The sequence below is a fragment of the Pan paniscus genome, chromosome 9 (assembly GCF_029289425.2).
Source record: "Pan paniscus chromosome 9, NHGRI_mPanPan1-v2.0_pri, whole genome shotgun sequence".
NCBI lineage: Eukaryota > Metazoa > Chordata > Mammalia > Primates > Hominidae > Pan > Pan paniscus.
The window spans coordinates 3,368,186-3,382,619 of NC_073258.2; the positions used below are offsets into that span (position 1 = coordinate 3,368,186).

A 14,434-nucleotide genomic window follows, 5' to 3' on the forward strand; every position below is an offset into this window, starting at 1 on the left:
TTCCTTTGAGAGGTGCTTTGAGTAACAGGGAAGTCTCCGGAGGGAGGAGGAGGTCAAGCAGTATTTTTGGCTGTGGTTGTCCAAGGCGGCTTCCGGCGGGTGATGGAATCTGGGCTGGGTAGGAGACACGGTGCTGGGGTTTCCCAGTGGAGGATCTCTGCTGTGCAGCCCGTGCTCAGCTGTGTGTGCCCTCCTGCACAAACAGGGCACGGAGAACGTGTCTGCTGGGACCCCTTGGGCACAGCAAGCAGATAAGTGGGTCGGGGCCGGGGGAGGGAGGAACCAGGTCGGGTCTGCTTTTATTTATATCATCTGGTCTTTTAAATTATGTTAATTTGCCGCTGACAAGGAGGGGGGTTTCTCATGAGCTCCTCAGAGTGCAGCATGGAGCTGACTGGCCGACTGGTGATGCACCGTTCCCCAGGAAATGTGGCCGGTCTGTATTCTACACAGTTGAGGTCGTCCGTGGAGGTGTGAGCGCCCCAGCCCTTCACAAGAAGGGGGCCAGAGCGGCTGGCGTGGCTGGGCTGTCTTCCCAGCCTGCGTTCCTTCACGCTGTGGCAGCAGAGTCTCTGTGAGACTCGGCCTGCACAAGGCCACCTTTCCCGCTCGCCTCCACAGCCTGCTGGAGGCTGGCTCTGAGGGACACTCCCTCACCTCTCAGGTGGGATAGAAACTCCTGGCAATGCAGAACGGCCCCCTTTTTTTTTTTTTTTTTTTTTTTTTTTTTTTGAGATGGAGTTTTGCTCTTGTTGCCCAGGCTGGAGTGCAATGGTGTGATCTCGGCTCACCGCAACCTCCGCCTCCCAGGTTCAAGCAGTTCTCTGCCTCAGCCTCCCGAGTAGCTGGGATTACAGGCATGCACCACCATGCCCAGCTAATTTTGTATTTTTACTAGACATGGGGTTTCTCCATGTTGAGGCTGGTCTCGAACTCCTGACCTCAGGTGATCCACCTGCCTCGGCCTCCCAAAGTGCTGGGATTACAGGTGTGAGCCACCGCGCCGGGCCCAGAATGGCCCTTTTTTTAAGGGTTGGTTTTATATTTTGGAATTTTATATTCTGCCAATTACATGTTTTGAACCTGCCCTGCCGTGATCCCTTGTGAGGGGCTCAGACAAACTGCGATGAGGCAGAGAAACAGAAGCCCTAGGGGCCGTCGCGTGTGGGCCTTGTTTTCATGACTAGCTGATTTGCCCTAGAATGGCTGTGAAGTGGCAGATAATTTAGACTGTGTTCATATGCCTTAATTAAACTGATTTCAAAGACAAGCTTGATGGTTGAAGGCAGGGTTTGCAAGTTCCATCACAGCAGGGCCCTCTGTGGGATTTTGGCTGGTCAGAGTGAGGCCCTGTGAGGGCCAGCTGGGCTGCACTTGCCCAGGGTTGTTGTGGGAGGGTAGAACTCTTGTTGCCAGATGTTCTGGTGCCTGTTTTTAAAAGGGAAATAAAAAACTTGGACTCTCATGAGTACCATGAATTTAGAAAGGTTATTCATGCTCAGCAGCGTCTGCACTGCACCTGCCTGGGCCCGGCCACCCCTCTCCTGGAGGCTTGTCCGTGCTGCCTGCTGTACTGCTGCAGTGCCCCCTGCTCTCCCCTCTCCCCTGCCTCTGCCTGCCTGGAATAAAACCTCTTCCCCACCTTTTCTGTAGGTGACAAGGCTCTTGATGGCTATAGTAAAAAAAAGTACGTCTGCAAGTTGCTCTTCATCTTTCTCCTTGGTCATGACATTGACTTTGGACACATGGAGGCTGTGAACCTGCTGAGTTCAAACAGATACACGGAAAAGCAGATCGTGAGTATCGCTGCAGGTGGAGGTGGTGGAGGATGGCGTGTGCCTGGCAGGACTGAGGCCCCGTGCCCGTGTAGGGCTGCTTCCTTCTCTACCCACAGCTGATGTGAGCCACGTGGGTCTGCTGCAGATGGAGACGCATGCCCAGTCCTTGTTAGCACCTGCTGCCAACACCCTGAGGGTCCCCTTCCCGCCCAATCTGGGTGTTCTTCAGGAGGCCCTGATGCCCTCACAGGGTTCCTCCTCCTGCATGCGGTTTTCCTGATGAGGTGGCCATGCCTTTTCCTCCTTTCTTCGCAACCTCCCTTACGGCGAGTTTCAGGACTGCCCGGTTGGTCTGGAGAGTGTTGCACGCGGCCCAGCGTTTGTTGTGGTTGGTGCTCTGTGCCTATGAGGTCGGCCTCCAGAGGAGGGGAGGATGTCTCCCTGACACAGTGCCTTGTTGACACACTGTCCCAAGTAGACCTGTCCCGTGGCCCCTTGGACAGCTTTGTTTCTGCAGTAGGCGCTGGAGGCACATGGCTGGGTCTTGGTGTGGAGGGTGCTCACCCCACCATCTCCCCAGCCCTTGCTGGGCTGATACACAGTGTCCTGTCACTCTACTTTTGAAGTCTTCTTGGGCTTTGCAAGTTGAGCTGTGTAGTCTCTTGTAGTCACATTATTTCTATGTTTTCCCTGGTGGTATAAAGTAATATTTTCTTCCATTTGTCAAAAAATTTAACTTAGAGAAATTAAGAGAGACTGTGGATGTCTCAGGGGTTTTGATAAGTATTGGTGTTTATTCAAGCATTTGTGAAGTGCCTGTGGTGTGTTGGGGGGATGGGGGATTAGCCTTGAGGACAGAGGCATAGGGACCAGAACTTGGGCCTGCCCTTGTCCTGGGGGAGATGCGTGTCACATGGCTTCACAGACATAGAAGTTGAAAGGATTTGAGAGAGGGAGTGGGGGTGGGTGTGTTGAGCTGAGGCTGGAGGGAGGGGAAGTTAGCTGGGGGCTGAGGGTGGGAGGAGCAGGGCGAGCAGAGCAGGTGGTGTCTGGCAGTGGCCTGGGCGTGCGAGCGCAGGGCTGAAAGGGCAGTGGTGTTTGGCAGGGCGGGAGCTCCCTCGTGGCGTCCTCCTGGGAGCCGTGGGAGGCTGGGTACATCTTTAACCGGGGTGCTCAGTGGTGGGCCTGGAGAAAACCACTGCTTCCCTCCTGGTGGGGAGGGTGTCACCTTCGAGGATGGCTGGGAAGAAGTGGCAGTGACACAGGACTGGGGTTTGCCCTGGGTCAGTGGGGGTGGAGGGGGGCGGCGTGAGGCTGTGACACAGGCAGATTAAAGAGTGGGAGGGAAAAGGCAGCCGGGTTTCTGGAAATCATTGTAGCTAAAATCAGCCTGTCAGTGAAGGTTCCCGCCCATCTTAACTTGAGGATAGTGTGACGTCCGGAACACTCAGACGCGTGGCCCACAGTGAAGTGAGTGGGACCGGGGGGTCCAGTTCCTGTTGGCATCTGGCTCGTGGCACGCTAGTCAGGTGTGCCCCACAGGAACGCTGCGCCATGAGAGCGTCGTAGCAGAGGCATCCTCGGTTCCACTGGAACAGACGTTTGCCAAGTCCTGAGAGGCGCCGCTCCCACAGCAGTGCCCTGGCTGCGTGGGTGGTGCCCGGGCTGCTTCCGCATCTGTGTGTCACTGATTGTTGGGTGACTCAGGGCCACAGGTGGACTTGGATTGTCATGAGCTTTCTCTTCTCCTGTCTTTTGGAACGCAGGGCTACCTTTTCATCTCTGTGTTGGTGAACTCGAACAGTGAGCTGATCCGCCTGATCAACAACGCCATCAAGAATGACCTGGCCAGCCGCAACCCCACCTTCATGGGCCTGGCCCTGCACTGCATCGCCAGCGTGGGCAGCCGGGAGATGGCTGAGGCCTTCGCCGGGGAGATCCCTAAGGTCCTCGTAGCCGGGTATGTGCCGGGCTCGTGCCGGGCTCCTGCTGAAGATGTGCTGCTTTCATGCCAAATACATCAAATATGGAGCTGCTTAGCCTAGGAAATGTTTTACTTTCCCCATCTTATGGGAGATGAGATGTAGCCTAAGGTGGGATCCAGAATTACAAGTTTAGGCCGGGCACGGTGGCTTATGCCTCTAATCCCAGGACCGTAGGAGGCCAAGGTGGGAGAATTGCTTGAGCCCAGGAGTTCAAGACCAGCCTGGGCAACATAGGGAGATCCCATCTCTACAAACAGTTTTAAAAAATTAGCCAGGTGTGGTGGCGTGCTCCTGTCGTCCCAGCTACTTGGTAGGCTGAGGCGGGAGGATTGCTTGAGCCCAGGAAGTCAAGGCTGCAGTGAGCCGTGTTCATGCCTTGGCGACTCCAGCCTGGGTGACAGAGCGAGACCCTGTCTCCAAAGCAAAAAGAGAATTACAAGTTTAGATTTCAAGTAAAGTGCAATCTAATACCACTGAGATTCAAAACACAGATCAAAGAAGAATGCCCACACCCTGCCAGCAAAACCAAGGAGGGGCTTCGGCCCCACAGGGCACCGGGTAGAACGGTGCATCTCAGGGCAGCTCCTTCTCGTGCCCTTTCCCAAGGGCTTCACGCGGAGAAGCGGAGCACCACGCCGGAGCGCCCTCGGCCATCCGTTCCGTTCCTTGTTAATTTGGAGAGAAGCCTCAAAGGGCTGAGTCACCAGCTCTGGAAGAGCTTAAAGCAACCCTGGGGTGTCTGTGCCACAGGCAGGGCCCCCACCTGTGTGTTCCAGGATACCCTGCGGAGTTGGGAAACTGACCCCTCGCCCACACAGTGCCACCCGGCTGAGCTAGGCCTCAGGCCACGGGAGAGTGGGTGGACATCCAGACCACACAGTGAGGACTGGAGACAAGGTGGTGGGAAGGCATGAGAGAAACAGGCCTAGACCGGCGTCTCAACTGGGCCACATTGGCTTTGTGAGGGTACTGGGCCGTGTCTTGGGGCATTTTTGGTTGTCATAGTGGGTAGAGACCAGGGTGCTGCACCCCACACCACTCAGGATGCTCCACAACAGAGAATGAGGCAGCCTCCTGTCAGCTGTGAGGCAAGGAGGAGCCCGGCTGGCAGAGAGACCGCAGCATAACCCTGAGAAGACAGATATTCAGAAGGGCAAGAACTCAGAGATGGGTGACCCCGCAGTAGGATGGACAGGAGCAGAACCACCGAGCCGGGGGAGCAGGCGCAGTGCCCGAAGGCACCGTTGCTCCTCAGGCCATTCAGTCATAGGTGGCAGAGCATGTGGGCGCCCCGAAGACAGGGTGCCCAAGATGGAAGGAAGGCTCGAATGATCAGAGGGCGCTGGTGCAGGAGAGAGAGGGTGGGGCTGGGGGTCGGAACCAGCCAGCAGGTCCAGCGGATTCTGCCTCAGGGCCACGGCCTCCTGGCCCTCCCTCTCCTCCTGCCCCCAGGGTTGTTGCTTGCCTGTTTATTACCTGTTTCCACCCTCGGGGTGGAAGCTTCCTGGGCTCTGAGGTTTCTGTCCACTGTGGTGGCCGCTTTACAAACCCAGCATCTTGAACAGTACCAGGTCCCTAGTAGGTGCTTGGTGGATGCCTGCGCGTGAGCGGAATGCAAGACAGGGCCACCCCTGAGGCACGTGCAGATTGATGAAGTGGGGCACTACCTGAACCGAGGACCTGCTGCAGGAGCCAGGGACGGAGGAGGGAGGAGCCAGGGTGAGGAGGGGTCTCCAGGGGCCAGTGCAGTGCATCTGCGGCTGGAAGGGAGCAGGTGGCTAGTGCACAGCATCTGCAGCCAGAAGGGAGCAGGTGGCCCGTGTTGTGGTGCCTGAGTGGTCCCATGAAGGGAGTGGGTGGCCCGTGTTGTGGTGCCTGAGTGGTCCCATGAAGGGAGTGGGTGGCCCGTGTTGTGGTGCCTGAGTGGTCCCATGAAGGGAGTGGGTGGCCCGTGTTGTGGTGCCTGAGTGGTCCCATGAAGGGAGTGGGTGGCCCGTGTTGTGGTGCCTGAGTGGTCCCATGAAGGGAGTGGGTGGCCCGTGTTGTGGTGCCTGAGTGGTCCCATGGGGATGAAGGTCACAGGCAGGGTTCTCCTACCTCAGAGAGCTCAGGTAACATGGTACCCATGGGCCTTCCTTGAAGAAAAGGGCTAGTTGTTGAAATCCAGCTAAGTAGTAGATGACTCAAAGTAACATGCTAAGGCTGGGCACAGTGGCTCACGCATGTAATCCCAGCACTTGGAAGGCCAAGGTGGGCGGGCCTGAGGTCAGGAGTTTGAGACCAGCCTGGCCAACATGGCGAAACCCCGTCTCTACTAAAAATACAAAAATTAGCTGGGTGTGGTGGTGCTCACCTGTAGTCCCAGCTACTCAGAAGGCTTGAGGCAGGAGAATCGCTTGAACCCAGCAGGCGGAGGCTGCAGTAAGTTGAGATTGCACCACTACACACCAGCCTGGGCAACAGAGTAAGACTCTGTCTCCAAAAAAAAAAAAACAAAAAAACTGGGCATGGTGGCTCATGCCTGTAATCCCAGCACTTTGGGAGGCTGAGACGGGCGGATCATGACTTCAAGAGCTCGAGACCATCCTGGCCAACATGGTGAAACCCCGTCTCTACTAAAAATAGAAAAATTAGCTGGGCATGGTGGCGCCCTCCTGTAGTCCCAGTTACTCAGGAGGCTGAGGCAGGAGAATCGCTTGAACCCGGGAGGCGGAGGTTGCAGTGAGCCGAGATTGCTCCACTGTACTCCAGCCTGGCGAAAGAGCGAGACTCTGTCTCAAAAACAAAAACAAAAACAAAAACATGCTTGGGAAGGAGGTGCTGTCATTGGAGGACTGCTGGTGTGTGTGTCACCTAGAAATGGAAGGACAGAGTAGGTGCTGAGGAGGTCAGGCCATTCCTAGGGCCAGAGGTAGGGACGGGAGGCAGCGGCCAAGGCAGAAGAGTGGGATGGTGTCTCTGCTGGGATGGACGGAGTTGGTGGAAAGAGAACCCGTGGAGGTGCAGAGTAGCCGTGGGGTCCTCGGTCTCCCTCGTATGAGCCGACATTAGCGAGTAGCTGTAGGGTCCTCGGTATCCCTCGTGTGAGCCGACGTCAGAGAGTAGCAGCGGAGTCCTCGGTCTCCCTCGTGTGAGCCGACATCGGAGAGTAGTGGTGGGGTCCTCGGTCTCCCTCTTACGAGCCGACATTAGCGAGTAGCAGTGGGGTCCTCGGTCTCCCTCGTGTGAGCCGACATTAGCGAGTAGCAGTGGGGTCCTCGGTCTCCCTCGTGTGAGCCGACGTCGGAGAGTAGCAGTGGGGTCCTCGGTCTCCTTCGTGTGAGCCGACATCAGAGAGTAGCGGTGGGGTCCTCGGTCTCCCTCTTACGAGCCGACATTAGCGAGTAGCAGTGGGGTCCTCGGTCTCCCTCGTGTGAGCCGACATTAGCGAGTAGCAGTGGGGTCCTCGGTCTCCCTTGTGTGAGCAGATGCTGGAGAGTAATGGTGGGGTCCTCAGTCTCCCTCGTGTGAGCTGACACTGGAGAGTAGCAGTGGGGTCCTCGGTCTCCCTCGTGTGAGCTGACACTGGAGAGTAGCAGTGGGGTCCTTGGTCTCCCTCGTGTGAGCCGACGTCGGAGAGTAGCGGTGGGGTCCTCGGTCTCCCTTGTGTGAGCAGATGCTGGAGAGTAATGGTGGGGTCCTCAGTCTCCCTCGTGTGAGCTGACACTGGAGAGTAGCAGTGGGGTCCTCGGTCTCCCTCGTGTGAGCTGACACTGGAGAGTAGCAGTGGGGTCCTTGGTCTCCCTCGTGTGAGCCGACGTCGGAGAGTAGCGGTGGGGTCCTCGGTCTCCCTCGTGTGAGCAGATGCTGGAGAGTAATGGTGGGGTCCTCAGTCTCCCTCGTGTGAGCTGACACCGGAGAGTAGCAGTGGGGTCCTTGGTCTCCCTCGTGTGAGCTGACGTCGGAGAGTAGCGGTGGGGTCCTCGGTCTCCCTCGTGTGAGCAGATGCTGGAGAGTAATGGTGGGGTCCTCGGTCTCCCTCTTACGAGCCGACATTAGCGAGTAGCAGTGGGGTCCTCGGTCTCCCTCGTGTGAGCCGACATTAGCGAGTAGCAGTGGGGTTCTCGGTCTCCCTCGTGTGAGCCGACATCGGAGAGTAGCAGTGGGGTCCTCGGTCTCCCTCATGTGAGCTGACATCGGAGAGTAGTGGTGGGGTCCTCGGTCTCCCTCGTGTGAGCCGACATCGGAGAGTAGCGGTGGGGTCCTCGGTCTCCCTTGTGTGAGCCGACATTAGCGAGTAGCAGTGGGGTCCTCGGTCTCCCTCGTGTGAGCCGACGTCGGAGAGTAGCAGTGGGGTCCTCGGTCTCCCTCGTGTGAGCCGACGTCGGAGAGTAGTGGTGGGGTCCTCGGTCTCCCTCGTGTGAGCCGACGTCGGAGAGTGGCGGTGGGGTCCTCGGTCTCCCTCGTGTGAGCCAATGTCGGAGAGTGGCGGTGGGGTCCTCTGTCTCCCTCGTGTGAGCCAACATCGGAGAGTGGCGGTGGGGTCCTCGGTCTCCCTCGTGTGAGCCGACATTAGCGAGTAGCAGTGGGGTCCTCGGTCTCCCTTGTGTGAGCCGACGTCGGAGAGTAGCAGTGGGGTCCTTGGTCTCCCTCGTGTGAGCCAACGTCGGAGAGTGGCGGTGGGGTCCTCGGTCTCCCTCGTGTGAGCCGACATTAGCGAGTAGCAGTGGGGTCCTCGGTCTCCCTTGTGTGAGCCGACGTCGGAGAGTACTAGTGGGGTCCTCGGTCTCCCTCGTGTGAGCCGACGTCGGAGAGTAGCAGTGGGGTCCTCGGTCTCCCTTGTGTGAGCCGACGTCGGAGAGTAGCAGTGGGGTCCTCGGTCTCCCTAGTGTGAGCCGACATCGGAGAGTAGTGGTGGGGTCCTTGGTCTCCCTCGTGTGAGCCGACCTCGGAGAGTAGCGGTGGGGTCCTCGGTCTCCCTCGTGTGAGCTGACGTCGGCGAGTAGCTGTGGGATCCTTGGTCTCCCTCGTGTGAGCCGACGTCGGAGAGTGGCGGTGGGGTCCTCTGTCTCCCTTGTGTGAGCAGATGCTGGAGAGTAATGGTGGGGTCCTCGGTCTCCCTCGTGTGAGCTGACACCGGAGAGTAGTGGTGGGGCCCCCTGTCCCCTTGGTGTGAGCTGATGATTTAGACTGTGTTCTTCTGCCTAAAAGAGGAGGCGGATCCTCCTCCTCTCTGAGGAGTGTGGCATGCTGGGCGCCCTCGTGTGTCGGCATTTGTAGCCACAAGCATGGAACCTGGTTGGCTCTTCTATGTTGAAGGACTGCTGGGGGCCCAGTCATGGGGTCCTGAAGCAGCCTGGCAAGGACAACCCTGCTGGCGCCTGGAACACACTCCTGATGTGGCCTCGACCACACATCCACATGGACGCATGGCAGGGTGTGTGTGCAGTTGCTGCTCTGGGCTGATCTGGTGAGGATGGGGTGGGCCGGAAGAGGGACACAATACCTACTCCTCCTTGCAGGGGCGTTGGCACCCAGAAGGGGAATTTTTTATTCAAAGTAATTTTTTGGAATAGTATAGGGGGAGATTTAGGAATAAAAAAGCCAAAAGGTAAATGGTACAGGTAGTCCCTATATCCTTTTCTGCCTTCCATGTGGAGCAGCAGATTCCAGCTGATTCTGTTAAGCGCTTGGAGAAGAGACTGGCCCTTTTTCAGCTGTGCCTCCACAGCGTCCACCCCAGGCTCCCTGTTGTCTTCCCAGCTGCTTAGCAGAATCTGGTGGCAGGAGGGCGAAGGGGGATAAGCGGAGCATGGAACACGTCTGTGCCCTGGACAAGCGTGTCGGCAGCAGAGCAGGAGAGCCATGGCCGGCTCCCTTCCCACCGTGTCTGCAGGGACCCGAAGCCCTTTGCTCCAGGGGCGAGGGCATGTGTGGCCCAGCCCACTGTTCAGGGCGGGGCGTGGTGGGGTGAGGGTGGGCGTGGGGCAGGGGAAGATCATCAAGCAGATGTGGAGCTCCATGGCGGTTCAGGGCCCTCCAAGCATTTCTGTTGTGATTGTGGATTATTAAGTTGTAACAACAACAACAAGAAAGCTATTGTTCAAACAACGAATGAGCAATGTGAGCTACATGTGATCGGCTGGTGGTTTTGGTGGTGAGAAGGTTGGCAGGGAGACCTTTGGAGCAGGGCCCATGTATGCTGAGAACACTGCTGCTGCCCCCTAGGTGGCCTCGGCAGGTGGCCCGGAGTGCTGTCTTGGCCCCTGCACCAGCCCCACCCCCGCGTCTCCTGCTGGCTCTGGGGGGGTGCTCCGTGCAGCTCTGCGCTGTCCTCAGCCCGTTGGGAGTGACTCTTGACGTCTGTCTTTCAGAGACACTATGGACAGCGTGAAGCAGAGCGCGGCCCTGTGCTTGCTGCGCCTGTACAGGACATCCCCCGATCTTGTCCCCATGGGCGACTGGACATCCCGAGTGGTGCACCTGCTCAACGACCAGCACTTGGTAAGCGCCCTTGGCTTCGGTTCTCCCCGCTCCCCCAGGTGACCTTTGGGATGGCCGTTGTGAAGACACCATGGTGCGCCTTCTCGGGATGCCCAGGAGAGGCTGTCACAGGGGCTGCTGTGGCTGCGTGCTGAGGCCACGGGGGCCCTTCCTGGGGCTGGATGAGTAAGACTCCGCCTCTGCTCCTCCTGTGGCCAGGCATTGGCTGAAGCCCTCGGTAGCACAGAGGCTCTGCAGACACCCACAGCTGAGACACGTGTCTCCTGCAAACACCTATCTAGTACGGGGAGCTCCTGTCTGGTGTCCCAGCTGCCTGGGCCCTCAGCTAGGCTCTAACGTGCGGTCTTACTAATCCTCGTGCCTACTCCACGGGCCAGGCCCGCATGGTATAGGCATACACCAAGGGTGGAGGTTTCCAGCGATTTGGTGATGTGTGTTCAGGTGCCGTGAGAGGCAGGTGTGGGGGAGGGGCTGTGCTAGTGTGTGAGCCTCAGGGGCTTGAGGGTCACAGAGCCGTCCACCGCATCCAGCAGGGGTGGATGTGGGCAGAATGTGCTTGTCCTACCTGAACTCTGCTCTATGAATGAGAGGGTCAGAGTTGGCAGGAGTGGAAGTATTTCCTGCTGCGTGGAGAGGCATGTGGGCTGGTCACGCGTTCAGAAGGATCCAGGATAGAGGGCCGAGAATGCCACTTTCCCATGTTGCCGTGAGCCCCATCCTGGCGGGGGAGCCTTTCAGACAGCGCTGCTGGAGGCTGTCGTCCACCATCCCGTGGACTGTGGGAGGTCATGGGATTTTCCCGCTTTGCAGTCAAGGAGGCCGAAGCTCGGAAAGAGGAAATGCACTCTCACAGCCCCAGGCCTGTACCCGGAGTTGGCGTGTTGGGGTCTTGGGCATCAGAGAGTGTGCGGGTGAAGTAGCTATGTGGGAGCTGTGAGTCGGCAGGGCCTGGTCAGGGAGGCAGGCCCCGGGCTCCTGCTGCACATGGCAGCCGGTCACTGGGCTGCTGAGGGGCCGGGGCTGCCTGCTTTCCCCTGGGCCTTCTGCAGACAGAATCTGTGCACGCTCTGTGGGACTGGCCGGGACTGCTGTCATTGCTCCTGCCTTGGCAGGAAGTTTCCATGGCCATGCAGCCGCAGGGTCACCCTGAGTGCTTTTCAGGGTGGCAGGGCCTTGCCTCAGATGGCCACAAGGGCACCTCTCCTTGGATACTTTATGATTCTGTGACGCCAGCTACTTGGTTTGCTTTTTGTATTTTTATGCATGTGGCTTTATTTCACCAGGCACTTGAGTCAGCATATTCTTGGTTATAGGCAACAGAAACTCATCCTGAAGGGACGCCACAGCCAACCCCAGGGTGGGCTCCCTGCTGCCCAGTAGTTTCCCGTCTTAGCTCTCCCAGCTTGCGCACCTGCACCCCTGGCAGCTGTCTTTTGTGTGGCCATGGCTTTTGTCAGGTGCCTTCCACCTCTGACAGCGAAGGCCTGAGGCTTGGCTTCTCTGGTCTCAAGTCAGGAGTCCCCAAGAAAGGTGTCATTTGCTCACCTAGAGTGAGTGAGCTCCCCCATGTGTCCTTCAGGGAGGTCTTGTGGAGTGGGACAGGAGGCGTGGGCGGGACCAGGTGGGTGAGGGTCAGAAGGTCGGCGGTCAGGCGTGCGCCCGGAGTGGGGTGGTGGAGAGGGAGGTGATGTGGCCCGAGTGCTGCATGGGCACCGTGCCGAGCCTTGGGTCTGTAGCCTGAGGGTGGCCTGATGGAGCAGACAGGTTGGAGTGGACAAGGACAGGAGACACCATGGGGAGAAGGGTTGGGGGGCTGGGCCAAGGGCTGGAGGCCACTGAGGAGACACGGAGGTCGCTTTGGCACCAGCTGCCACCACAGGGGTGGGGCCACGTGTCGCGGGCCTGAGTGTGCCCCTCGAGAGGCCTCTTACAGTCTCAGTGCAGGGGGAGGACGCCCTAAATGAGAGGCTGAGCTCAGCGCCTGTCAGCCTGTTGCAGGGGGCATTCTAGATGCGTGTTTCCTGGGGGAACACGCCGTGAACATTCAGGAGCCCCGTGGGGAATGACTCTGCCCTCATGGAAGTTACAGACCTGCAGTTTCTTACAAGTTCTTTATTGGACATGGCAAAATCTGTTAGCACTTTGCTCACCGAGAAATACAGGAAGAAGACCAATCAGACCAATTTCTTTCTTACAGCTTTCACATTTTCCTTGGAAAGCTGAGGGCACAGGCACAGCAGGTCTCTGGGAAGAGTGCCGTGCTATAGTAGGTGCACCCCAGCCAGGCTGAGGAGCCGTGGCGCAGGCCGAGCGGTGGGGGGATTGCACCCCAGCCAGGCTGAGGAGCCATGACACAGGGCGAGTGGTGGGGGGATTGCATCAGTCATTCAAGTAGACATTTCCTTTGAGACAGAGGCTTGCTGTGTCACCCAGGCTGGAGTGCAGTGGCGCGATCTCAGCTCACTGCAACCTCTGCCTCCTGGGTTCAGGCGATTGTCCTGCCTCAGCTTCCCGAGTAGCTGGGATTACAGGCGAGGCGAGTGCCACCACGCCTGGATAATATTTGTATTTTTAGTAGAGATGGGGTTTCACCATGTTGGCCAGGCTGGTCTTGAGCTCCTGACCTCAGGGGATCCGCCTGCCTCGGCTTCCCAAAGTGCTGGGATTACAGCATAAGCCAAGGTGCCCGCACAAGTAGACACTTCCTGAGCTCACTGTTTACATCTTCAGAGTGAATAGGTATCATTTATTTTATATTTTTAAAAAAAATTTATGGGAGAATGTCTTTATATAATTAAAGTCTTTTTTCAAGAGGTCTGAGTGACTGATTCCCTAGTGGCTGTCCTGGAGCAGTAACAGGCTGCTCGGTGCCGTGTCCTGGAGCAGTGACAGGCTGCCCGGTGCCGTGTCCTGGAGTGGTGACAGGCTGCCCGGTGCCGTGTCCTGGAGCGGTGACAGGCTGCCCGGTGCCATGTCCTGGAGCGGTGACAGGCTGCCCGGTGCCGTGTCCTGGAGCGGTGACAGGCTGCCCAGTGCCGTGTCCTGGAGTGGTGACAGGCTGCCCGGTGCCGTGTCCTGGAGCGGTGACAGGCTGCCCAGTGCCGTGTCCTGGAGTGGTGACAGGCTGCCCGGTGCTTTGGGGAGGACCGCTTGTGCCCTGGGATCTGAATCTGTTCTCACTGAGGGCCAGGAGGAGCGGGGAGGGAGGACTCGCATGCTGGGCCTAGTGGCCTCATCCAGCCTGTGGTGGTTCAGTGACTGCCAGGGCCATTTTCCAAAAAGGAGAATGGAAAAGGACTTCTCCAGTTGCTCTTTTCTACAGTCTCACTTCTGGGTTGTAAAGATTCAGATCAGCGTAAAGGTAGCGTCTCCCTCTACAGTGAACATGCGTCATGAAACCAGAGGCAGCAAGTGCAGATGACGGTGGAGGCCAGGCCAGGAGGGGGCAGCAGGCCAGGTGGCGTGTGCAGCCCACATGCTTGACCTGCATGGCTGGACGTGGCCCTCTGGCTCTTCGATGCTGGCAGGGATCTGGGCTAAGCATGACGGAACTTCCCAGTTTTTAAGGAGAAGCTGGAAAAAGAAAACCTGCATGCGCCATCTGGGAGAACATTGTAGGTTTCTCGGAGTAGGCCTGGGGCCGAGGTGGCTGTGGGCTGCCATTGTGCTGCTGGTTGGTTTAAGGTTTTCTTTGGAAGATGAGTGAACACAAGTGGTTAGCTTCAAGTGTTCTGACTGTTGTGTGTGTGTTTTCTTTCAGGGTGTGGTAACTGCAGCCACAAGTCTGATCACCACTTTAGCACAGAAGAACCCAGAAGAGTTTAAAACCTCCGTGTCTCTGGCTGTCTCTAGGCTAAGCAGAGTAAGTCTGTTCGTGGGGGGGCAGAAGTCAGGGTGGGTTTTGTCTTAGTTATTTATTTATTAGCTTATTTGTAGAATGCAAGGTATTTGATCAGTTTATAAATTCAGGGATGAAAACCAACTTGGCTTCTCTGTCAACCTTCTTGTTGAGAACTGTCCTGTCTATACAGAAGCACAGCTCCCTGTTCCCATGGTGTGAGTGAGCACCCAACACCATGTGGGTGGAGGAGGGGCACCCAGTGGCCCCGTGTCCCCCGCTGGGGAAGCGTGGCTGATGCTTTGTGGACCCACCATCTGGCGTGCACGCTAAAGCCTGCCGTTCAGCTT

The 14,434-nt window shown here is 57.7% G+C and overlaps 1 protein-coding gene across 5 annotated transcripts in view; it reads left to right on the forward strand.

Moving 5' to 3' along the window:
• Positions 1-14,434, forward strand: part of AP2A2 (adaptor related protein complex 2 subunit alpha 2) — an 89,925-nt gene that overhangs the window by 42,883 nt on the left and 32,608 nt on the right. For all 5 annotated transcript variants that reach the window (XM_034931894.3, XM_034931893.3, XM_055093945.2 and 2 more), the window contains 4 exons: positions 1,654-1,796; positions 3,545-3,738; positions 10,117-10,246; positions 14,007-14,108. In XM_034931894.3, the coding sequence (XP_034787785.1) occupies positions 1,654-1,796; positions 3,545-3,738; positions 10,117-10,246; positions 14,007-14,108 (569 nt within the window). The remainder of the gene's footprint in view (positions 1-1,653; positions 1,797-3,544; positions 3,739-10,116; positions 10,247-14,006; positions 14,109-14,434) is intronic.